Here is a 24,675-nt window from a genome sequence, read left to right on the forward strand (position 1 = left end):
CTAAGTGACCAAACGACCAGTCGCTATGACATGCATTGACCACCAGGGGGCAGACGCTCAATGCAGGAGCTGCCCCCTGGTGGTCAGTGCACTCTCACAGCGGGAGTGCTGCTCAGCTGACCTACCCATCCTAGCGGCCCACCAGCCTGGCGGCAGCCACTCACTCCCTCAGTAGTCCTGCAGGTCCAATCTCCGGAGAACAGGCCAGGCACCAACAGACCAGTCTGCCGGCAAGATCCTGACAGCAGTGCTGGCCTCCTGGAAGTTGGCCTTGGGCACCGTGGCTGCTTCCCCTTCCTAGATGCTCCACAAGGAAGAAACAATATAAAAGCAGCCGCCAGGTGGTTCCTGACAACCAGCGTGAACGTCAGTGGGATGGATCCGGATCCTGGGCCAGCAAGAACGTCCCACCACTCACCCACCCGGAGCGCTGATCGAGTCCCAGCGCCCCTCCCCACACACACATCCCTCGGGATGGACACCAGATGCAGGGCTCACAGCTGGCGAGCACCACTCTGGTGGTGGGAGCCTCTCCTGATCAGGACTGACTGGGCGCGAGCCCCCCACAGGCACAGCAGGCCAGGATGAGCAGGAGCAGCAGGCAGGAGAGGCAGGCGGCATTGGACTGCCGGTTTTGGCCCAAACCCCACAGGCCACAAGGATGAGCCCCACCCATGCATGAATTCGTGCACCGGGCCTCTAGTTTTCTAATAACTATGCATGGTGTCAGTGGATATTAGAGTTATTGGGATGATCACTTAGATACACAATGTCTAACCACTGGGTTGTACACCTGAAACTAATATAAATTGTATGTCAACTGTAATAAAAAATACTTAAAGTCCCAAAAATTAAAAATTGTTCCTGTTATTTGCAGATTTTTAATATTTCCTACAACTTTTGTGATATTATACTATGTTACTACAGTTTTGGTAATATTATTATATTTAAAATCTTTTTTTCTTGAAATATTAATGTTTATTGCGTGTAAATGGCTAATTATTTTGTATCTGCATTCTGGTAATAGATTTATTTTGTATATTGTAAAAAAATTAATTTAAAAAACATAAATTTAAAAATATTTGTCCCTCTTAGAAACAGAGTAGAGTGGTGGTTACCAGGGGGTAGAAGTAGGGGAAAATGAAGAGATATCAGTCAAAGGGTACAAACTTTCAGTTATAAAATTAACAAGTTCTAGGGAACAAATGTACAGCATGGTGATTAGAGCTAATAATACTGTAGTGTGTACTTAAATGTTGCTAAAATAGTAGACCTTAAATTTTCTCACCACAAAAAATAAATGGTAACTGGTGACGGGCTGGAGGTGGTAGCTAACACTATAGTGGTTATTCTTTTGCAATATGTAAATATATAAAATCAACACATTTCACACCTTAAACATACACAATGTTACACGTCAATTATATATCAAATTAAATGGAAAAATTTGTTCCTCTTAAATCATCACATTAAATTATCTCTTTTCTACCATTCAGATAGCTAAGAAGCAATTTCATTTTTAAAATTGAAAACCGGGCTTAGCTTCTCTCTACAACGCCATATAAAATAAAGCCTTTTAACTGTGTGATCACTCTGCCATCTAGCTTCCTAAGTCTATATAGCTGTTCATGAGACTCCTGGGTATATTAGGGCTGAACACTACTTTGATTTAAATGAATTGTTTTAGATCACTTAATAAATGTTCAGTGATCACACACACACACACACACACACACACTTAAACATATTTCTTCCTTTTGAGGCATCTAGTTCTAAAATGCTTTACATTTAGAATGGGGGAGGAGGGAGATGGAGGTACACATCTCATTCCATAATCAACTTTCAATGATCAATTGTAATGGAAGAGACAAATGTAAAATAATCAGATATGCAATATGGCCTGTCAGGAAAAAATTAGGGAAGACTTTGAAATGAATCAAAAAAATTGCTGGGTGGAAAAAAAAAAACATAGCTGGGTGTTTTCAATGGAAAATCTATGTTGTTTACAGCACTCCTTTCTGGGTTATCTGATATGGGGTTAGCTATGGGGTTTTGTTGCCTTTGCTCTATTCATAAATCTGTAAATAATTGATAGCAGTACAAAGAATTCTTGTCTACAGATATGCAAATCAATTCTGCCTACTGGAGGCACAAAAGAGTTCCTTCCACCCATAGAAAAAGCCAGTTAGTTTGCATCCATTTGTAAACTTATTGCATGGCCTATTTGTGCCTCTGCACTTTGAACTGATTATAATATCTTACTTGTTCTCTCATTAATTAATTAGTTATACCTGTAAGAGAGTCATGAATTACCATGTTTTTTTAAATTATCCTATAAGAGAACTTAATTTCTTTCCAGGAAGTTTGGGAGAAGACCGGAAACCAGTTAGCAGGACGAAAAGGGCCATATGTCCCTTTGGATTTCTCCAAACTCTGAGACTCAGTCTAAAAGAGAGGCAGCACAACTTTCTAGCCAGGTTTTTAGACTCAGGTCTGAGCCACATACTAGTAAGCCTGAGTGTCATTGAAGGGAGACATGCAGGCCCAAGGATCCCTTTGATCTCCTAGTTCCCTGATTAAACCAGCTGGGAAGAATCATGCCTTTTTCCAGCATGATCAGCAACCTCAGATACTACATTATAGACAAACTAGTGGCCCGGTGCACAAATTCATGCACATTGAAAGGAAGTTAATTAGAAGAAATATTTTAATATTGCTATTTGCCCTTTCTCTATAATAGAAGTGTCAACCAAATTCACGATCAACAATGACAGATTGAAACACACGCATGCAATTGGTGCCAATGAGAGCTTTAAAAAACCTATAATGAAGGACCCAAGTAAGAAGCAATCATTGTCATAATATGCTCCCTTGGTAACAAAGAAGCTAGGAAACTCAGGAATCAGGTAATAAAGACTCCTAGCCATGTAGAAAACTTTAAAAGAAATTGTGTTTAAGGAGATTACCTATCAAAAAATCTCCCAAAAAAAGTTCCAAATATGAATTTATTTTCACAAACCCTTTTCTGTTCTGATGACTGACTACTGTGCTAGATGTGTCCACACTTAATCTTCATGAATGGTAACAGGAGTTAATTAGCACAGAAGGACGAACAGATGCATGTGTCATCATAAAATGGGATTTGTGGATATGTGAAGAGAAAACAAGGTAAACCAGACTCAGTCTATGAACTTAAACTATCTAGATTGCCAAAAAAAACAGGTTCCATTCCTTATTTTTGAGCTTTTATTGATTTGTCTGTGCTGCCATGAATGCTTATCACTCTGTCAACTAGTCCTTTAATATACTCTTTTTTAAAACATATTGTTTAAAGTATTACATGTCTCCCTTTTTCCCGGATTAACGCACCCCACCCCCAGCCACTCCCACCGAGGGCAAGCTACTATGTTCATTTTATTATTTAGGAAATAAAACTTCCTTTAGCATTAACATATTATTTTTCATGGGTAACTGTTAGTTTTAGTAACCTACATATCCGGTTCCCTGGAAAGTCTTACTGATTTTTCTAGCCCCTACAGTTAATGCTTGATGTTTGGCAATAGAGGCTCAGCAAGTCTATACAGTGGAGCTGTTTACACATTCAGCATAATTATTATTGGGTTTATAATGTGCATAAGGCTACTAGTACTTACACTCTTACAGCTTTATTAAGCAAAAATGCAACATCTAGAACCATAAACACACCTACAGTGGTCCTATTCTGAAACCTGGATTACACGCAGTAAGAAGTTACAAAGGCAGCCTCTGGAATCCATATGGACCTGCCCTAAAATGTGTTCAGAAAGATCAGTGGGATCCTGCTTTATGAGGCCGGGAACCCAAGTGGAAAGGCGGCATTTTTCTCATAACACTGGCCTCTCTCTTCTCCCTTCCTTCCAGACCTCAGCAACTCTAGTCTCTGTCAGTGAAATTCACTTCTCCCCTTCTTTTTTGTTAATGCTATTGTGTTACTATGTTAAGGCTACGTGAATTAATAAAGGTTTTACAATAAAACAGCTTAGTGGCAGCCTACTGGGCTGACCAAGTGAGCTAAGGATCTCAAAAACAGTCAGAAGGAGTCACCCGTGGAAAAACGGAAAGGTCTGAGAAAGGACTCTGGAGAAGTGACCAGATGGTATATGTCCAGAGGTGAAGGGAATTTTGGTCATTGTGACCCAGAGCACAGCTTCCTGAAATGTGTCCTCGGGACTTGGGATGAGATTCCACTTCAGGTCCATACCAGCGACATTCAGAGGCAGAGACGTTTCAGTCCTTGCCCCAAGACCAGTGGTTCTCAGACTATACAGGCAAGCAGCGATCTGCTTGTAAGCAGATAGGTGTCCAGGAGAGAAGGAGGCTAATAGAAACAACTGGGTGGGGGCAGGGGGCGGTGATGAAGTGGGAAAGGCATTGTGGTTCTACAGGTCTTCAATTCAAGCCAGAAAATCCAGCATTTGTTTGCAAATCAAATCAGCTCAAGGGAGTGTCACCACTGACATACATAATAGGCTGAATTTAACAAAAGGATTTTTAATTTTAAAAAAGTTAGTCCTAACTTGTATTATCAATAAACTGAACCTTTAATTTGCTAGATCAGCGGTTCTCAACCTGTGGGTCGCGACCTCTTTGGCAGTCGAATGACCCTTTCACAGGGGTCGCCTAAGACCATCCTGCATATCAGATATCTACATTACGATTCATAACAGTAGCAACATTGCAGTTATGAAGTAGCAACGAAAATAATTTTATGGTTGGGTCACAACATGAGGAACTATATTTAAAGGGCCAGAAGGTTGAGAACCACTGTTCTAGATTAACCCTTGAGAAACATCTAGTAGTGCAGCCTTCTCTTCCTTTTTTCAACTCTTGTGGCTATTGAGGAAATACACATTGTTGCACCCTTCATCATAACCCTGGAAGGGCTCTGCTCTACTTACCCAAAAGCCCAGATCTCTAAGGCACCAATTATTAAAGATAGTTTTCTACAAGAACTATTTCCTAAGCAGAGGTTGTGCAAAGCAGACAGCTTTAAAACTGTCAAGGGCATTAGCCATGGAGGTAACTGTCAAAGGCCAGGGTCTCTGGACTTTCTGTAATGGTGAAAGAGGGCCCATAAAAAAGTGAAGTACTGGTGCCCAACCAAATTCAAGTCATTACCAAATCTGCTCATTTATTCATTCAGCAAGTTTTACTGCATGCCTGCCCTGTGAAATCCTGTCAGGCACTCTCAGGATCCAAACAGTGGAATTAATTCAGAGACCACCAAAGATGGCTCTAAATCAAGCATGTCAAACTCAAAGGCTAACACGGGCCAAATAAACAAGGTTTAATTTTATGTGGGCCGAAAAAAACAAAAGCTTCAATTTTCATACAAATGTAGGTTTATTTCAATAGAGACATGCTGAATACAAAGGGCTGAAATAAATGAGTGATCGTTAACATAAAGTAATAGAACATTTTAATGAAAATTAATATTTTTTCTTGAACATTAACTTACCAGACACTGAATAACTGCATAAATTAATAAGTGTAACGCAAATAAACCTACTTTTCTTGTTCTCCAAAAGCAAAATATTTCCTGTTGCACACACCAAACAAGTCAGTCCAAGACTAATGATGTGACAATCGGCTGCTAAAATATTCGTTGCTAGTATTAGTGGAAAGAAATGGTGCGCCTGCGTTTAAGTCATGTAAGGGAAATGAATGCAACACGATTATAGTAATCAGTCATTAGCAAATGTTGTAGTTCATTATTAATAATTATGTATATTGTAAATATATTGTAAATAATTATGTATATTGTAAAAATTAAGTTACAAAATTTATTAAAACATTTCTTACATACCGTTATATTGGCTAGAATATTCGTTGTGGGCCACATGCAGCCTGCGGGCTGCGAGTTTGACATGCTTGCTCTAAATCATGTCTTATGAGGAACAGTTGAAATAATCAGGAAGTTAGCCTGAAATAAGATTATGGGAGAACATGAGAGCCGTCGTGCCTAAATACCTAGCCTTTTTTCTTATGGAAAATACATTAGACTTGTTTTGTACAGGACTACATAAAATATCAATGGGTGAAAACCAGTGGAAGGAAATCATAGCAACGCTAAGAACACACTTGCAAATAGAGCAATCTAAGAACTGTTGGCAGAGGAGCAGAAGCCTAATTAGCAATATTGGTACCCGGGACACTCTATTTCAGGGGTCCTCAAACTACGGCCCGCAGGCCACATGCAAATACAAATATTGTATTTGTTCCCGTTTTGTTTTTTTACTTCAAAATAAGATATGTGCAGTGTGCATAGGAATTTGTTCATAGTTTTTTTTTTAACTATAGTCCGGCCCCCCAAGGGTCTGAGGGACAGTGAACTGGCCCCCCGTTTAAAAAGTTTGAGGACCCCTGCTCTATTTTATAGTCACTGCATACCGTACCCCTAAATAAATCTCATCTGACTATTGCAAATCAAATCACCAGTAATTGTATCACTTCAAGGGAATCACTGATAACACACCAACAGGGTGTTTTTCTGTGCATTCTTTTAACAGTGAAATTGTACTACATACACAATTTTCCATTTTTTTAAAATTATTTCTCTAAGCTATTTTGTAGACTACTAGTATTTACCAAAGCTTTCCCTAGTTGTTGGACATTTACAATTTAATGGCAATAACAGTTCTCAAAGCACACTACCTTGGTTCAATCTCAGACTGTGCTATCCTGGGAGAGTTATTCTTTGTGCCTCATTTGTAAAATGGGGTTATACCTGAGTTGCATTAAAGCTATTCAAGTAAAGCAGTTAACAGTGCCTAGCACAGAGCATGCACTTAAAAAACTTAACCAATATAGGTAAAAGCCTAAAAATCTGTGGAGAAAAATTTTGACTTAGAAACAAATCAAGATTACTGGGTGTCTTTCATGGAAAATAAAGCTTTGTCTAGCACAGGGGTCCTCAAACTACGGCCCGCGGGCCACATGCAAATACAAATATTGTATTTGTTTCCGTTTTGTTTTTTTACTTCAAAATAAGATATGTGCAGTGTGCATAGGAATTTGTTCGTAGTTTTTCTTAAACTATAGTCCAGCCCTCCAACGGTCTGAGGGACAGTGAACTGGCCCCCTGTTTAAAAAGCTTGAGGACCCCTGGTCTAGCACAATCCTGGGGTGGGTGGGGACTCTGACCTTAGTGTTTGAGCTGTTTTACAACTTCGAAAGTTATACATAAATGATTTTCTTTTTCTTTCTTTTTGGTAGAAAAATAAGCAATAATTTATTGACTGCAGCAAAAACACAGAACAGTGAAACAAGAAAGGGCTTAGAAGCAACAGGAGAGTCAAAACCAGGCTGGCCGCTTTGGCTCACTGGAAAGTCCAAGAAAAAAGCCCTTGGAGATAGGTTCAGGGGGTTAGCATGAGATGAGCCGCTGCCCACTGCTCCCCTGGTGAGGGTCCCTTGGAGTTTAGAAGATCTATGCCAGTGGGGGAGGGGGAGAGGGAAAAGAATGGCAAGTGCATGCTCCCTGGAGGGTGAGCCCATAAATGATTCTTGTCCAGACACCCAAATTCTGTCTGGTAGATAGTAACTTAATTATCTCCCCTGCCAAAAAAGCCAATTTTAAATGTACTTGTAAATTCATTTCCACATCCCTGATTCACATATTGTGGTGCTTTGAACTCGCCTTTAAACGAATTGAAACATCTTATGGTCAATCAATGAGCTAAATAAAATCTTTGACAGGACAAGTCTTTTAGGGTCCCATTCAGCCCTAATTTAATAATTCAAGGGACCCAAGAATAAGACTCTATGTTCCAATGGTTGCTACAGTATTTTGCCATCAACACTGAACATTTACTAGGTAATTTAATTCAACTCAACAAATGAGGACCTACTATTAATATACAAGGCATCATGCTATATGTTGTGAATATGGAAACCAGTTCCTGCCTTCCCACTACCACCACATATACACAAAGCCAGGGCATTCTAGGTTTTCCCTTCCACATATTCCCTCAGGTAACACACATTCTTATAGCATTTACAGAGAGCCATTCTAGATCAGTGAGTTCATCCAAAACTCTCATACCCAAATCAAACACAACTGGGATCATTTACCTAAATCACTAGATATGTAAACCTCTGAATTTTTCAATTTTGTTTTGCCTAGCTGACCAGCTTCTCACCCACCCTACCAGCAAGATCAGCTCCATTCCAATACCAGAAACTTTACTCCATCTTCAGCCTCTTCTAAGTGAATATTCTTCCCACCTCCTTACCCACTGAACCCTGGATCTTCCTATTCCTGGGACTCAGTATAAGGAGTGGAGGTGGATTTCCTATGAAGCTCTTAAAACTTTAGCCTCGGTGTTCCTAGCTTCCATAAGCTCCTTCAAAGGCCCTAGAAGGCACACTTAGCAATGTGTTTCCAGGCTCTCAATTTTGCAATGATTTAACTGCAATTGGTTAAGATGTTTATTCCCTACTCCAGCTTCCTCTTTCAAATGACATAGCAATAAATTGTATCAGAGGCACACACTTGATCACTTCCTGCTTGGCTTCTAGTATGCCACTTTTTTTGGTCCTTTGGTCTATGTTGCTGAATCCCACCTATTCTTGGAGTAACTCAGGAACAATCCTCTTTTCCATGTATTTACCCCCTAGACTTTAGGGCTTAGATCTCACCTAGTCACAGGATGAGATCCCAGAATACCAGATACTAACTCATTTTGAGGACAACCAAAGTTGCAGCTCCAATCCCAAGCTCCCATGGATTCAAGAATTTATATCAAAGCATACTTGAGAACTCTACATAGATATCTAGTTCAAGTTTTAAACTTATTTTGCCCCAAACTGAACTATTAACCTTCCTTCCCTCAAACCCAATTTTCAGTCCCAACTCAATCGAATTCTTGCCTTCCAGGTGCTCTGGCACCAAAACCCTTGGAGGCACCATTTTTCGTTTCACCCACATCCATCTTCTCAAGTCACTGTTCTTGACTACCTTAATCACTCCCTTTTATCCAAGACAAGATCACTTGCCTAAACTATTCCAATAGCCTTGTTTCCCTGTTCCCACTCGTATCCCACTAAAATCTATTTCGCCCACAAAATTTAGTGAACCTTAAAAAAAAGTTCATAGCACTCTGTTTACCAAATGGAACTTTTTCTCCAATTACCCAACCATGTCCTACAAACTCAACAATTCCAAATTTCCAGCTTCTCACTCTGTTCCAGCCACAACTTTGCTGTTCCCAGAAAGCTCCGAAATTCTCCCCCCTCCCCATTGGACTTATACTTACTTCTGCCTAAAAGTTCCTGGCCTACCAGGCATGGCTTCTCAGCAAATGGCTTAAGATTGTAATTCAATTTTATACAACCTCCACCCTCACCCCTCCCACATGCTCAGAAATGACACACTTGGCATCTGTAACCATTGCCCCCTTTTGCATACAACTGTTTTGAGAAATTTACAAGCTTTCCTGTATTATCCCAAAAACTAGGACTGCCACCTCTGGGCAAATGCCGGAGCAGATTTTAGTGATAGATTTTTGCAATCACGTGACTGCTCCATTCACACAAAAACACTCATATTTGAAGGTTTTTATTTTATTTTATGTACAAAGAGATAGCATTCTGTCATAAGGTAGATGTCTTGAACGACCCATTCATGGAAGTTTAGTCCAACTGAAAAAAAAAAAAGCAGACAGAAAATGAATTAATTCAAACGCTTTAAGTATCCACTTTACTCACAAAAACTGGCTCATTATATTAGAACTAGAGGCCTGATGCACGAAATATGTACAAGAGTAGGCCTTCCTTCCCCTGGCTGCTGGCACCAGCTACCCTCTGGCACCCAAGACCCAGGACCCGGTCTTCCCTCGCAGGCCCAGCTTCATCCAGAAAGTCGTCCCATATTATGCTTTTATTATTATTATAGATGATGCCTACTACAAGTTGTTCGTTCCACAAACCTCAACAATTACACTTCGACTGTGAATTTCATAATTGGTATTCTCACTGCTTCCCTAAAAGATAACTTACCACTAGAGAAACACTACTATAAGCTAGGGAACAGGCCTGAGTTCAGTATCTCATTTGAGTTATTTGAAATTCCACATTAACACCAAGCACATAGTGGTCAAGGGTAAAAGTCTAAGCTAAGACACTGTGTCTCTGCCACAAAGACCTCACATTAACAATTTATACTTACCAAAAACAAAAACAACAAAAACACAATTTATATTTACCATACTACTATGTGACTAGTTTTCATCTAAAAAAAACCCCAACTCCCAGTAACTGATTATCAGGAGTTAAGCTTCACATATTCATTAACTAATATTTGTAGCGCCCAGTTTATTCTTCACAGGCAGAAACTGAGCTGTAAGTTCTCATCTGGCTCCAAATCTCAAGCTCATTGCAGAATAGAATCCCATCCAACATTTCAGGGCAGTAGTCAGCACACACATGTGTGTAGGCACAATTAAAGACATCTACCACCCAACTGCAGTGGTTCTGAAAAGTGCATGATACCCAGCATGATACATGGCACCTAGACCTGGCAGAGCTGGGCGAAATGGAGCTGGGCCTCAGCCTCCCCATGCTGTTAACCGGGCCGCCGGAACTGCCAGGTGTCAGCGCCGCCCTTCTAACTTTAGCCGAGGAGCGCGCCGCCGGCCGGCTGCTCACTACGGCGACCCGGTCGCCCACTCGCCGCGCAGACACCGGACGGCGCCGGCGGACGCGTACCTTAATGAAGCCTATGTCCTTCGCGTACTGACGGAAACACTGGCGGCACATGTTGAGGCCGTACTTCCGGATCAGACCGTGGCGGTTTGAGCAGACGCGGCTGTAGGAAGAGAGATGGCATTACGGCAGGTCGCAGAAAAGAAAGGGGCCCGCGCTCGGCCTCCCATCCGGCCCGCCGCCTTCCCCGAGGCCTGAAATGGCGGCAGCCCGGCTCCGATCGGTCTCCCCGCAACGCGCCGCCTGCGAGTTCTACACTCGGCTTCAAGCAACGACCCTGAACAAACCTTCTCTAAAACCACATTCTCTTTCTTACCAAGAACGAGAACCTTGGCCGAATTTCCTCGGATGGCTCCAGTAGAGTTGCTGGTGACCCATCTTGCTCACTCTGTAGCAACGAGGCAAAAGGAAAGAGCCAGCGGACGCATGCGTTCTTGATATTTTGGGGACTGTCTCCCAGAATGCAGTGCTGATAAACCACGCATGCGCGCTGTCTACCCCTCACAGCGGTGACGTCACCCGCGCTGAGCCTCTAAGGCGGTTTCGCGCCACCTGCCAGCGCCGGGCGCGGTGGCGCGCGCCTGTAGTCCCAGCTACTCGGGAGGCTGAGGCTGGAGGATCGCTTGAGCCCAGGAGTTCTGGGCTGTAGTGCGCTATGCCGATCGGGTGTCCGCACTAAGTTCGGCATCAATATGGTGACCTCCCGGGAGCGGGGGGCCACCAGGTTGCCTAAGGAGGGGTGAACCGGCCCAGGTCGGAGACGGAGCAGGTCAAAGCTCCCGTGCTGATCAGTAGTGGGATCGCGCCTGTGAATAGCCACTGCACTCCAGCCTGGGCAACATAGCGAGACCCCGTCTCTTTTGAACCCTCAAGAAATATAATAGTGATAATCACTTTTTAATTTTTTTCTTTTTTTTTGAAATACGAAACTTTGTACAATTTGTACATTATTGAATAAACATATAAAAGTCATGGAAATGTAAAACAGTCTAAGGTTGTATGACCAAAATGAGTCTTTTCTTTCTTTTTTTTTTAAATCCTCACCTGAGGATATTTTTCCATTGATTTTTATCTTTTTTATTATTTTATTTTTTTAAATTAAATCTTTATTCAGATTATTACATTTGTTCCTCTTGCCTCAACTCAGCACTGACTCCTACTGGGATAAATTATAAAATAACTTTAAGTCAGCTGTAATGTTTAGAAGTCAACACTAGGAGTATCTATTTTGTTAAGCAGAGTATGTTTTCAGTTTTTGTAATTGGCATACTCCTCCTAGAAATACACCTACATCATTCCAGAAAAATGATGCCAGACTTACTGTTTGATATTTACATGGACTTGATTGAGTTTAAACCGAGAAACAAGTAAACGTGAAATGTACATGGCTTTGGCCAGATGATTTACTGACAAAAAAACTAGTGAAAAACAAATGCCATCTGATAATCTGAAAAATGTCTATAGCTACACGATCATTTATAATGTCTCCAGATAAACTTAAAACTGTATATACAGGCTCTGGAGTCATAAAGCATTAACTTAGCCTATAAACTGTACCACAGGGTATAATAGCCCAGGAAACTTTTACACATGAACTCATATTAGAACTGAAATACAACATTTAAAGGTTGTATTTCTTCAGGATTCTGGTGGGATGCCCCTCCCAATCATTAAATTCGGCACTCATTACATAATGAAGGAAGGGAGCAAATCAGAGATTTAAAAGCCAAATATGACTTGATTCCTGCCCTTAAAGCTTGCAGGTGTGATGGAAACAGGATTGTCTCAAAGCCCTTCCTTCCATTTTCAACTTTTGTGAGTCAATGACTTGTATATAGCTAAGTAAGCAGAACGTTCTATATTCAACAGCGGATGTGCTCATGGAGTACAAGAGGAGCCAAGAAGAGAGAAATTAATTCTAGCTTGATGCATTTAAGGGTCCTCTGACATAAACTTTGAAGAGTGAGGTCTCTACAGACAGCATTTGATGAAGGGAATGCCTCGTGAAAGGAGCCAAAGAATGGAGTTGGAAAAGACTTGGAGAAAGTGAACAACTTTTGTGTAACTAAAGTGGATGATAAATAAAAAAAAGCCTAGTGGTAGATAAGATTGAAAAGGTATTTTATTTTAAAGTCTGATGGTGGAGGGTCAAGTGTCAAGCTTCTATAGTTTTCCTGGAATTTCTATCAGTCATTGATGTTTAGTTAACAGAATCAATGAGCCTCTCAAAAGCTAATCATTTGCCCACCTATACTGTATACTCCTCTCAGGCTTTACCTAATTGGCTTCAATAAAAGATAACAATGGTTCTGAGATCAATTCCATAAATATTTTCAACACTCATATATAATCATTTGGGCCTAGAGATGTGAACTCATTTAAAAGAAAAAAGGGAGGAATAAGAACCAATTAATTACACTTGAATAATCTGTTAAACTATCTTAATATTCAAGTAGTTTTTAATGTTTTCTCTGGTCTTGAAAGTTGTTCTTGATGGAGATATTACTAACCTGCAGTTGAGACGTTGTACTTGCTTTCACTTTTAAGATAATATAGCACCATCACAACCAATGGAATTACAAATTTATTTTTTCAGTAAGGAAGCTGAGAGTACAGCTTTAAAAGTCCATTTCAACCAAATGTCTATAAAGAGTTTATAGCTCCTACTACTCTTTTGAATTTGGCTTTTAAATACTTTTTTATACACATTTTTTTCCTAATACAATACTTAATAGGCTTAGTTCTATTTTTTTTAATACAATGAAATGCAAAGTAAAAGAAAAAAAGTGCCATAATCTTCTTGCCCAGATAATCCCTATTAATATTTTCTTTAAAAAAAAAACCTCATAAGATTGAAACAACAGTACAGAGTATAGACATTATTTTTTAATGTAAGCAAATTGGACTGATCTGCATGTTAAGACACTATTATTCAAGATAACTCATGTTTCCACCCTCAAATTACTTTTGAAATCATTTGGTATTGTATAAGCAAAATTTCATAGTTTAAAGGTCTACATCTCTCTTGAATTATCTTCAATTTCAGAAGTTTTAGGGATAGAATCATACCTTTTCTTTAAACTTGTAAAAATAAATTTTACTATAAAAAAGGTCTAAGATATATTTTTTGCATGTTTGGCTATTACAATAATATGAACACACTTCAGCTTCATCAACCAGTTCTTTACAGCTGGCAAGAATTAATAAAAGCCCAACGTTTAATAGTCTGTATAGCCATACATTTAACCAAATATTGATATTTTAATGAACTTTATGCTCTAAACTAAAACATGCATACATACATACAAAAATATATTTTTAAAGGTAAATCTCACCTGGCCAGCATGGCTCAGTGGTTGAGTGATGATGGCCTATGAATCAGGAGGTCATGGTTCAATTCCAAGTCTGGGCACATGCCCAGGTTGCGGGCTCAATCCCTGGTGTGGGGCATGTCAGGTGGCAGCCAATCAACAATTCTCTCTTATCATTGATGTTTCTATCTCTCTCCTCCCTTCTTCTCTGGAATAAATAAAAATATTTTTTAATTAAAAATTGCCAAAACCGGTTTGGCTCATGGATAGACCGTCGGCTTGCGGACTGAAAGGTCCCAGGTTTGATTCCGGTCAAGGGCATGTACCTGGGTTGCGGGCACATCCCCAGTAGGAGATGTGCAGGAGGCAGCTGGTCGATGTTTCTCTCTCATCGATGTTTCTAGCTCTCTATCTCTCTCCCTTCCTCTCTGTGAAAAATCAATAAAATATATTTTTTAAAAAAATAAAAAATAAAAATAAAAATAAATAAATAAAAATACGTCTCCAACACAGACCTCTATTTTCTTCAGTCTTTCTGTCTAGAACAACATGTTATCAGTTTTGAGAGGGAATCCCTTAAAAAATCGATCTATGTACATTAACACACAAATATGTACATATAAGGACATATCTATAATAATAAAAGGGTAATATGCTAATTAGACCAGAAGTCATTCTGGACATCCTTCCTGACGAAGCCAGGGCCAGAGGGAAGCCAGCCCGGGTCCCAGGTACCTGCCAGCGGCCTGAAGAGGGAAACCTGGGTTCTGGGTGCCGGAGGGAAGCCGGTGCCAGCTGCCGGGGGGAAGGAAGGCCTACTGTTGCACGAATTTTTGTGCATCGGGCCTCTAGTATATTCATAAATGTGTCCATATACATATGCTTGTATTTATAACTATATACATTTTTACATCTCTTTTTATTTACACAAACAGAAGCATACCCTATCCAATGTTTTTACAAATCTACACTAATAAAAGACAAAGATGCTAATTGATCATACCTTCGCTACGCCCTAAGCCACGCCCACCAGCCAATCAGAGCAACTATATGCAAATTAACCCAACCAAGATGGCGGCTGGCAGCCACGGAGCTGGAGCAAGCAGGAGGCTTGGTTGCCCGGGCGATGGAGAAAGCCAAGCTTCTCCCTGCCCTGAGCTGGCTCTGGACTCCGCTCAGGGCAACAAAGTTTCAATTATAGAAGATAAATAAAATCCAGATACCTGCTTCCAGACAGCCTCCACTGGGAGCTTTGGTGGCTGGAGGCTGTGGCCAGCCTGCAAACAGCCATTAGCCCCTCACCCAGGCTGGCCAGGCACTCCTATATAATAAAAAGGTAATATGCAAATTGACCCTAACAGCAGAACGACTGGGAATGACTGGTCACTATGACACACACTGACCACCAGGGGGCAGATGCTCAATGCAGGAGCTGCCCCCTGGTGGTCAGTGCGCTCCCACAGGGGGAGCTCTGCTCAGCCACAAGCCAGGCTGACGGCTGCCAATACAGCGGTGGTGGTGGGAGCCTCTCCTGCCTCCTCAGCAGCACTAAGAATGTCCAACTGCAGCTTAGGCCTCCTCCCCGCTGGCAAGTGGACATCCCCCGAGGGCTCCCAGGCTGCCAGAGGGATGTCTGACTGCCAGCTTAGGCCCAATTCCCCAGGGAGCAGGCCTAAGCCAGCAGGTGGTCATCCCCCAAGGGGTCCCAGACTGCGAGAGGGCACAGGCCAGGCTGAGGGACCCCCCCTGAGTGCACAAATTTTTGTGCACTGGGCCTCTAGTAAATAGATAATAAAGCATCTTAGAAGAGTACAAAAGCTATAGAGAAATAGATAGCAAAAAAGAAATAAAGATGAATTAAAACATCCTTGGGTAAACATTTTTTGCATATACTTACATTATACCTATATTTATATAGTATATCAATATAATAATGTATATCTATAAAATAAAATTCTGGAAATGGGACTGCTAGGCCTAAGGATATTTTTTACATTTTTTAGATATTACCAATTTGCCCTCTACAGAAATTGTAACAACTCAAATTCATACCATAGAAAAGTATATTTTCCTATAATCCCCAAACAGCAAACATTTTTAAAAATTCTTTATTGTTTAAAGTATTACATATGTCTCCTTTTACCCCCATTTACCTCTCCCTGGCCACTCCCACCTCACAGCACATGCCCGCACCCCCTTACTGTCTGTGTCCTTTGGTTATGCTTATATGCATGCATACAAGTCCTTTGGTGGATCTCTTACCCCCATCCCCACCCTCCCCTGCCTTTCCTCTGAAGTTAGACAGTCTGTTTGGTACTTCTATGGCTCTGGATCTATTTTTGTTCATCAGTTTATGTTGTTCAATATAGTCCACAAATGAATGAGATTATGTGATATTTATCTTTCTCCAACTGGCTTATTTTGCTTAACATAATGCTCTTCAGGTCCATCCATGCTGTTGCAAATGATAAGAGTTCCTTCTTTTTTACAGCAGTGTAGTATTCCATTGTGTAGATGTACCACTGTTTTTTAAAATATATTTTATTGCTTTTTTACAGAGAGGAAGGGAGAGGGATAGAGAGTTAAAAACATCGATGAGAGAGAAACATCAATCAGCTGCCTCCTGCACACTCCCTACTGGGTATGTGCCCTCAACCAAGGTACATGCCCCCGACCAGAACCGAACCTGGGACCCTTGAGTCCGCAGGCCGACGCTCTGTCCACTGAGCCAAACAAGTTAGGGCTGTACCACTGTTTTTTAATCCACTCTCTGCTCATGGGCACTTAGGCTGTTTCCAAATTTTAGCTTTTGTAAATTGTGCTGCTATAAATATAGCGGTGCATATATCCTTTCTGATTGGTGTTTCTATTTTCTTGGGATATATTCCTAGAAGTGGGATTGATTACTGGGACAAATGGCAGTTCCATTTTTAATTTTTTGAGGAAACTCCATACTGTTTTCCACAGCTGTTGCACCAGTCTGCATTCCCACCAACAGTGCACGAGGGTTTTTTTCCTCCATATCCTCGCTAGCACTGGTCGTTTGTTGGTTTGTTGATGATAGCCATTCTGACAGATGTGAGATGGTACCTCATTGTCATTTTGATTTGCATCTCTTAGATGATTAATGACTTTGAGCATGTTTTCATATGTCTCTTGGCCTTCTGTATGTCCACTTTTGAAAAGTGTCTATTTAGGTCTTTTACCCATTTTTTTGATTGGATTGTTTATCTTCCTTTTTGTTAAGTTATATGAGTTCCCTGTAAATTTTGGAGATTAAACCCTTATCGGAGATAACATTGGCAAATATGTTCTCCCATGCAGTGGGCTCTCTTGCTGTTTTGTTAATGGTTGCTTTTGCTGTGCAGAAGCTTTTTATTTTGATGTAGTGCCATCATATGTTTATTTTCTCCTTTGTTTCCATTGTCCTAGGATCGTGGTCGGCAAACTGCGGCTCGCGAGCCACATTCGGCTCTTTGGCCCCTTGAGTATGGCTCTTCCACAAAATACCACGTGCGGACGCGCGTACAGTGCGATTGAAACTTCGTGGCCCATGTGCAGAAGTCGGTTTTCAGCCTGGGCAAGTCTATTTTGAAGAAGTACTGTTGATATTTGGTTCTGTTGACTAATGAGTTTGCCGACCACTATAATAGGAGATGTATCAGTAAATATATTGCTACCACATATGTCTGATATTTTGCTGCCTATGGATTCTTCTAAGATTTTTATGGTTTCCTGTTACATTTAAGTCTTTTATCCATTTTGAGTTTATTTTTGTGTATGGTGTAAGTTTGTGGTCTAGTTTCATTATTTTGCATGTATCTGTCCAATTTGCCCAGCACCATTTATTGAAGAGACTGTCTTGACTCCATTGTATGCTCTTGCCTCCTTTATCAAATATTAATTGAGCATAATGGCTTGGGTCGATTTCTGTTTCTCTGTTCTGTTCCATTGGTCTATCTGTCTGTTCTTGTGCCAGTACCAGGCAGTTTTGAGAGCAGTGCCTTTGTAATATAGCCTGATGTCTGGTATTGTGATCCCTCCAACTTTGTTCTTCATTTTCAGGATTGCTGTGGCTATTCCTTTCCCCATTTTTGATTGGATTGTTTATCTTCCTTTTGTTAAGTTGTATGAGTTCTCTATAAATTTTGGAGGTTAAACCCTTATCGGATGTAACTTTGGTAAATAAATATGTTCTCCCTTGCAGTGGGCTCTCTTGTTGTTAACAGCAAACTTTTTTACATTTGTCCTTTTGAATTTTGAATTCTGATGAAATACATCATGTTTTCCTATTGTCGATGTAAGAAACATCCAAACTTATAGAGAATTTTTATGAGTTTATTTGAGCCAAACTGACAATTGCAGGGAAGCAAACCCTTAATTCATTGAGAAAATGCTTTGGAGAATGGCAGTTTTGCAGCTTATTTTATATAATTAGAATCAAATGGGGAGACATAAGGAGGGTTACATAAAATCCACTTGTGGTACATTAAGGGGGCAGGAGAAAGCAAAGTGGGGAAATCTCTGGAATTGGAGAAAAACTAAAAAGACACATACTTCTTTTACATTGGTGGGCACAGGATGGTTAACATTAACACTTATAGCACATGGAGTTGGTATTCAGGCAACAAGGTAACAATGAAGGGTTCTATGGACTCCTTAAGATAAAGATTGACTTTGTCAAGGAAGCTACAGGCCTAGGACCTGACTATCTGCCATGACTCACTTTTAGTTAGGAATGTTTATGTTCAGACCATCCTATGTGGTTACTTCCTGTGTGTGTGTGTGTGTGTGTGTGTGTTTTCTTTTTCCTCTTTTTTTTTTTTCAAACCCTTGTGTCAAGGGCTGACTTTCAATAGATAGCAGCAAGGGAGCTTCTCTGCTACATACGAAACCCCAACCTAGAAGCAGGTTGTCTACAAATAGTTTAGCACCAGGTTCCCCACAAACGTGCACTGCGTGAAGGGCGAAGGGCGAGGGGGCAGCCCCATTTCCGGCCCCACCCCATTTCCCAGATCTATGTGGTAACTTTCAGTCACTAAGTTGTAGCACCCACCATGCTGGCCTCTGCTGAGCTTGTCAGGTTTACTAGTACTATGTGGACCCTTTTTTGTTGTTGTTTGTTTTTTGTTGTTGTGTTGATTTCAGAGAGGAAGGGAGAGGGAGAGAGAGAGAGAGAGACAGAGAAACATCAATGATGAGAGAGAACCATTGATCAGCTGCCTTCTGCAGGCCTCACACTGGGGATTGAGCCCATAACCTAGACATGTGCCCTGACCAGGAATTGAACCATGACCTCCTGGTTCACAGGCCTACACTCAACCACTGAGTCATACCAGCTGGGCTGTGGACCCTTTTTGGTCTACATTGAATTTAATCCAGTCATGTATCTTTATCTGGGAATTTCTCCTTAAGTCTACAGCCCACTTTGTTAATGTATTGCTGACTTTAGTTTATATACTTTTAAGCTTACAAGCAAGAAAATGAGCCCTTTGACCTTCATATTGGCTACACTCTTATTTTATTCATCATGTTAGATAGGACAAGGGTCTCAAGATCTGGGCTGTTTTTACTAAATGCTTTTCCTGCTACATGTTAAAATGTAGCACAGTGTTTTGCAGATAAAGCTGTAAAAAGAATGAGCTTGATAGGAACTCAATGTGACAAGTGAGGCCAACATCAAAGAAGTCAATGTCTGGGCCTCCCGTCCAGGAGACAGAGCTTTGGATGTGAATCCCTTGTCTCCTGTACTTGCTACCCAAGGACAACCACATCTAGTTCCTCAACAGAACATCCCCAGGGGGAACCCCTTCAATTTGGTAACAAAGGCAATCCCAGATTCTTATTTCTTTGTTTCTGGTATATTCTTCCATGTAAAACATTTACAGTTTATATATTAAAAATTATCAACTTATTATATCTTTTAGATTTTGTGTCAAAATTCTTTAAAATTTCTGTATCTTATAGCACTTTTACATTTTTTAACTTTTAAACTAGAGGCTCGATGCACGAAATTTGAGGCCCCGCAGCCCCCACCTCCCGCACCCACCTTGGCCTGGCGCTGCCAACGTCCTCCACCACACACCCTGGTTCCATGGAACCCCCTCGATCCATCGTCCCACATAGCGTGGCCTGGGCCTCCCTCTTTGGGGCAATCGGAGACCCCCCCCCATCAATTGCCCCCTGGCTGGTGGCCTGGGCCTCCTTCGGTGAGGTGATTGTGGGGCGATGGCGGCCCTCACCCCGCCTCCCCCACCAATCGCATAGCACCTGCCTTGGCTGGCCTGGCGCCAGTGCATGCGTCATAGTGTGGTCATCCGGAATGTTGTCCAGACAGTCATTCTGCTGTTCGGTCGTTCAGTCAATTTGCATATTATGTTTTTATTATGATAGATTTTCTTTTAATTGATTTGAGAGAAACACCAGTATGTTGTTCCACTTACTTATTCATGCATTGGTTGCTTCTTATATGTGCCCTGACCTGAGATTGAATCCACAACCTTAGTGTATTGGGAAGATGCTCTAACCAACTGAGCTACCCAGACAGGGCTTTAAGTCTCCTTTTTAATTATTATTGCTGAAAGTATTACAGACTTCCTGCTTTTTTCCACCATTGGGTCCCCTCCACCCTGCTCCCACCCCCTCCCCAGGCCTTCACTGCAATATTGTCTGTGTCCTTGGGTTATGCATATATCCTATCTAATAAAAATAAATATGCTAATTGACCCTTACACCATCGCAAAGATGGCGGCACCCACAGCCAATAAGGAGGGAATATGTTAATTGACTGTCCTGCCCTTAAAGATGGCAGCAACCACAGCCAATAAGGAGGGAATATGCTAATTGGCTGCCCCGCCCTCAAAGATGGCAGCGCCCATAGCCAATAAGGAGGGAATATGCTAATTGACTGTCACGCCCTCAAAGATAGCGGTGCCCACAGCCACATGATGGCAGTGCCCAGTCTCCTCAGCCTCACTGGGGGCGCAGGCGCTCCGCGCGCCTGCCTCCGGAGTCCCCCAGTCCCCTCAGCCCCCCAGCACCCAGGGCCAGCCCAAGGCACAGGCAAGCCTCAAATGTCAGCTGCCCAGCTGCCCAGGCCCACCCGAGGCACAGGTAACCAGGGCCAGCTGAGGCTTGTGCTGCCGGCAGTGGCAGCAACAGAAGTGTGATGGGGTGTTGCCTTCCCCTGATCGCCGGGTTGCCTCCCGCCCCTGAGGGCTCCTGAACTGTGGGAGGGGGCAGGGTAGGCTGAGGGACCCCCCTCCGGTGCATGAATTTTCATGCACCAGCATCTAGTGCATACATAAGTTATTTGGTTAATCTCTCCCAACCCACCCCAGCCTTCCCTCTAAGATTCATCAGTCTGTTCCATGCTTCTATGTCTCTGCATCTATTTTGTTCATCAGGTTATTTTGTTCATTAAATTCCACATATAAGTGAGATCATGTGATACTTGTCTTTCTTTAACTGGCTTTTTTTGTTTTTATAATCTTCACCCAATAGTTTTTTCATTCATTCTTTTAGGGAGGGGAGGGAGGAGGAGGAGGAGAGAGAGAGGGGGAAAAAACAAACATCAATGTGTGAGAGAAACTTCAATGGGTTGCCTTTCCCACACGCCCAGAGCAGGGTCAGGGATTGAGCCTGCAACCAAGGTATGTATCCTTGACTGGGAATTGAACCGTTGACCCTTTGGTCCATGGGCCAACACTCTAACCAGTGAGCCAAACCTGCCAGGGCTCACTGGCTTATTTCGCTTAGCATAATACTCTCCAGGTCCCTCCATTCTGTTTCAAAGGGTAAGAAATCCTTTTTTTTACTGCTGCATAGTATTTCATGGTATAAATCACCACAGCTTTTTTCCACTCATCTACTGATGGGCAGTTGGGCTGTTTCCAGCCTGGATTCCGGGACTCAACCTTCTCAGGGAAAAGACCCGCCCGTAGCCGAGAGCTCCCTCCTTACGTTCATCCTGCTGCTCATGGGAGCTGGGTCAGCCACTCTTGAGACCTCACCCTTCCTACCAGTCTCCAGGTGTTTTTGTCTTTCCTTGATATGTCTCTTCATCTGGACCTCAGTTGATAATTTTGGGTGAATGTTCCCCAATTTAGTTGTATTTCCAGTCTGGCCCCAGCCATGCTGCCACAGACACCTCAGGTTAAACCCAGGGCTTTAAATCTTGAATCTATCTAAAATTTATTTCACTGTCCCCCGGAGTAAGGGAGAAATTCAGCTTTTCTCCCTTCCAAATTACTAGCTACTTACTCCAACACAAGCAATATTAACTGAATATGCACTAATCTGTAAGCTTGCTCTATTCTATCACATAGCAGGTGTTGGGTCTGAGCTTCTCTGCCAGCAAAGGGACTTCTTGGATGCCGGGGACTGGAAGAAGACATGAGCAGCCGCAGGTAGATGGGACATGCTTTATTGCAAACAAAGCAGCCAGCTCCTGGTTGGTTAGTAGCGCCTTTTATACTAACTCAAACAGAAGAGGCTTCGTGCCAATTAGTGACATCTGTGTTACATTAACATAAGTGGGTTATATAAGGGTGCGCCTGCGCAGTATGTATAGTCATTGCCTTCGCACATGCACATGACAAATGGGCCTTTAACATAGTGATACTGCTGTGTTATTGCCTTCATGCAGGCATGTGGCAAATGGGCCTTTAACATCAGGCGTACTCTGGTCAGGGCCCCCTCAGCAGGCTCTCACAAATATTTGTTAAATGAGTAAGTGAATAGCATTTTTACTCATTCCTTCTACAAGTAACCATTGAGTACCTACTGTAAGGACAGAAAAAAAGGCCTCTCTTTCTTTGCTGTGGCCTTCCACGATTTGTGAGAAGCACCTGGTAATTAAACCCTGAGATTGTCGGCTCCTCTGTTCAAACGACTGGACATGATAAGGTACTCTCAAGGTTGTACTCTTGCATCCCCCTCCTCCCTGCTATTTTCTTAGCTCAGGGATAATTCTCACCCAGGAGTCTCTAGTTCAGTGGTTCTCAATCTTGGCTGCACATTAGAATCACCTGGGAATCTTTTTAAAATCCTGACTTCTGGGCCTCATCCTCCGGAAATTCTGTTTCTTTGTTATGGGGTGGGGCCACAACATTGGTAACAAAGAAACAGAATTTCCGGAGGATGAGGCCCAGAAATCAGGATTTTAAAAAGATTCCCAGGTGATTCTAATGTGCAGCCAAGGTTGAGAACCACTTCTCTAGTTAGTAGAAAGTTCCCTTCCCCCCTCCCCTTCAAACAAGCCTCTTTTGAACTCTTCATAACTTTTGCTCTAAACATGTTTTACAGGCTTGGGAAAAATACTGACAAGACACCTCCTTAGGACATCTGCTGGACTGAATCCTGGAATGCAAACAAACTAATTTCTCACCACAACCTCCCTGGTATCTGCTCAACATCAACACAGCCCCCCTCCCTTCCTTGTCACTTAGCAACAGCAACTGTTTAAAAGTACAGTCCTCTCTATCTTTCCCGCCCTGTATTGACTAACAATACACCGGCCCTTTCCTCTCTTGGAAAGTAAAATAAAGTTCCTCCCTGCATCTGTCTCTTCTCTCAGTTGTGAATTCTTTCACAGCCTGTGTCACCAGCCAAACCCTAATGAGAGCGTTAACTTGAAATGCAGGCAGATAAGGTAGGGGTCCAGTGGAAAACAAAGGCAGGTGGAACATAGGCAGGGGCATACATGGCAGTTTGAGCAGCCTAATCACAGAAATCAACCAAGCAGAAATAATAAAATGTTTCTGGACTTAAAGCAGGAGGCATGAGAAAACAAGAGAGGGCCTGCAGCAACAAGGTGTACAAAGAACGCATAGAAACAGAGAAAGTTCAGCATAGGAACAGAGAAAGAACACATAGAAACAGGGAAAGTTCAGGTCCTTTGCTGAGCAAGAACAATTGATGTGATGACACGGATAGATATAGAAACAGGCTTGTAGCAAATATATACCCCTGGACTATAAGGCTTCAGAGGGGCAGCCCATTATTGGGTTCCCCTCCCCTTTCAGGGAGTCTGAATCTGCTTGCACTAAATTTTCCACACTTTTGCTTACATCTTCTGGTCCGTGGAGACATTCTTCAGCATCTCGAGACACAACCCCGGGGGGAAAGAAACCTGGCTCACCGTTCAGGTTATCACTAATACCTACTAAATGTGAACACTACCGTAGGCCTTGAATATAACAGCAATGACTCAATACCTGTCCCCAGGAAGCCTGTAGCCTAATGATGAAGACAGGCATTAAATAAGTAATCATATAGCAATATTTTGGACAAGCTAATGTAAGATTTTTCTTACAAAAAGTGCTAGATGAAATATCATGTTTTAAAGTACAGAGTTGAGTTGGTTTTGGCTCAGTAGATAGAGTGTCAGCCAAGGGTCCTCGGTTCGATTCCACTCAAGGCATATGCTGGGTTGCGGGCTCCATCCCCAGTAGGGGGCATGCAGGAGACAGCCGATCAATGATTCTCTCTTATCATTGACTAGAGGCCCAGTGCACAAAATTCGTGCAGGGGGAGGGGGGTGTTGTCCCTCATCCCAGCCTGCACCCTCTCCAATCTGGGACCCCTCGGGAGATGTCTGACTGCTGGTTTAGGCCCAATG

The 24,675-nt window shown here is 42.1% G+C and overlaps 1 protein-coding gene across 1 annotated transcript; it reads right to left on the bottom strand.

The window, feature by feature from the left end:
* Positions 1-9,582: 9,582 nt before the first annotated feature.
* RPS29 (ribosomal protein S29) lies at positions 9,583-11,226 on the bottom strand. Its single transcript, XM_006087927.3, has 3 exons — positions 11,060-11,226; positions 10,747-10,846; positions 9,583-9,681 (listed from the first exon to the last, which is right to left on the bottom strand). Exons 1-3 carry the CDS (start codon positions 11,119-11,121, stop codon positions 9,673-9,675), a joined length of 171 nt encoding a protein of 56 aa, XP_006087989.2. The 5' UTR covers positions 11,122-11,226; the 3' UTR covers positions 9,583-9,672.
* Between the last annotated feature and the right edge of the window lie 13,449 nt (positions 11,227-24,675).

Source organism: Myotis lucifugus, unplaced genomic scaffold, assembly GCF_000147115.1.
Source record: "Myotis lucifugus unplaced genomic scaffold, Myoluc2.0 scaffold_41, whole genome shotgun sequence".
Taxonomy (NCBI): domain Eukaryota; kingdom Metazoa; phylum Chordata; class Mammalia; order Chiroptera; family Vespertilionidae; genus Myotis; species Myotis lucifugus.

Coding starts and splice junctions, on each gene's coding strand:
- RPS29 (XM_006087927.3), bottom strand. CDS start 11,121: ATGGGTCACCAGCAACTCTACTGGAGCCATCCGAGGAAATTCGGCCAA. Junction 10,847..11,059: donor GGCCAAGGTTCTCGTTCTTG/GTAAGAAAGAGA, acceptor CTCTTCCTACAG/CCGCGTCTGCTCAAACCGCC.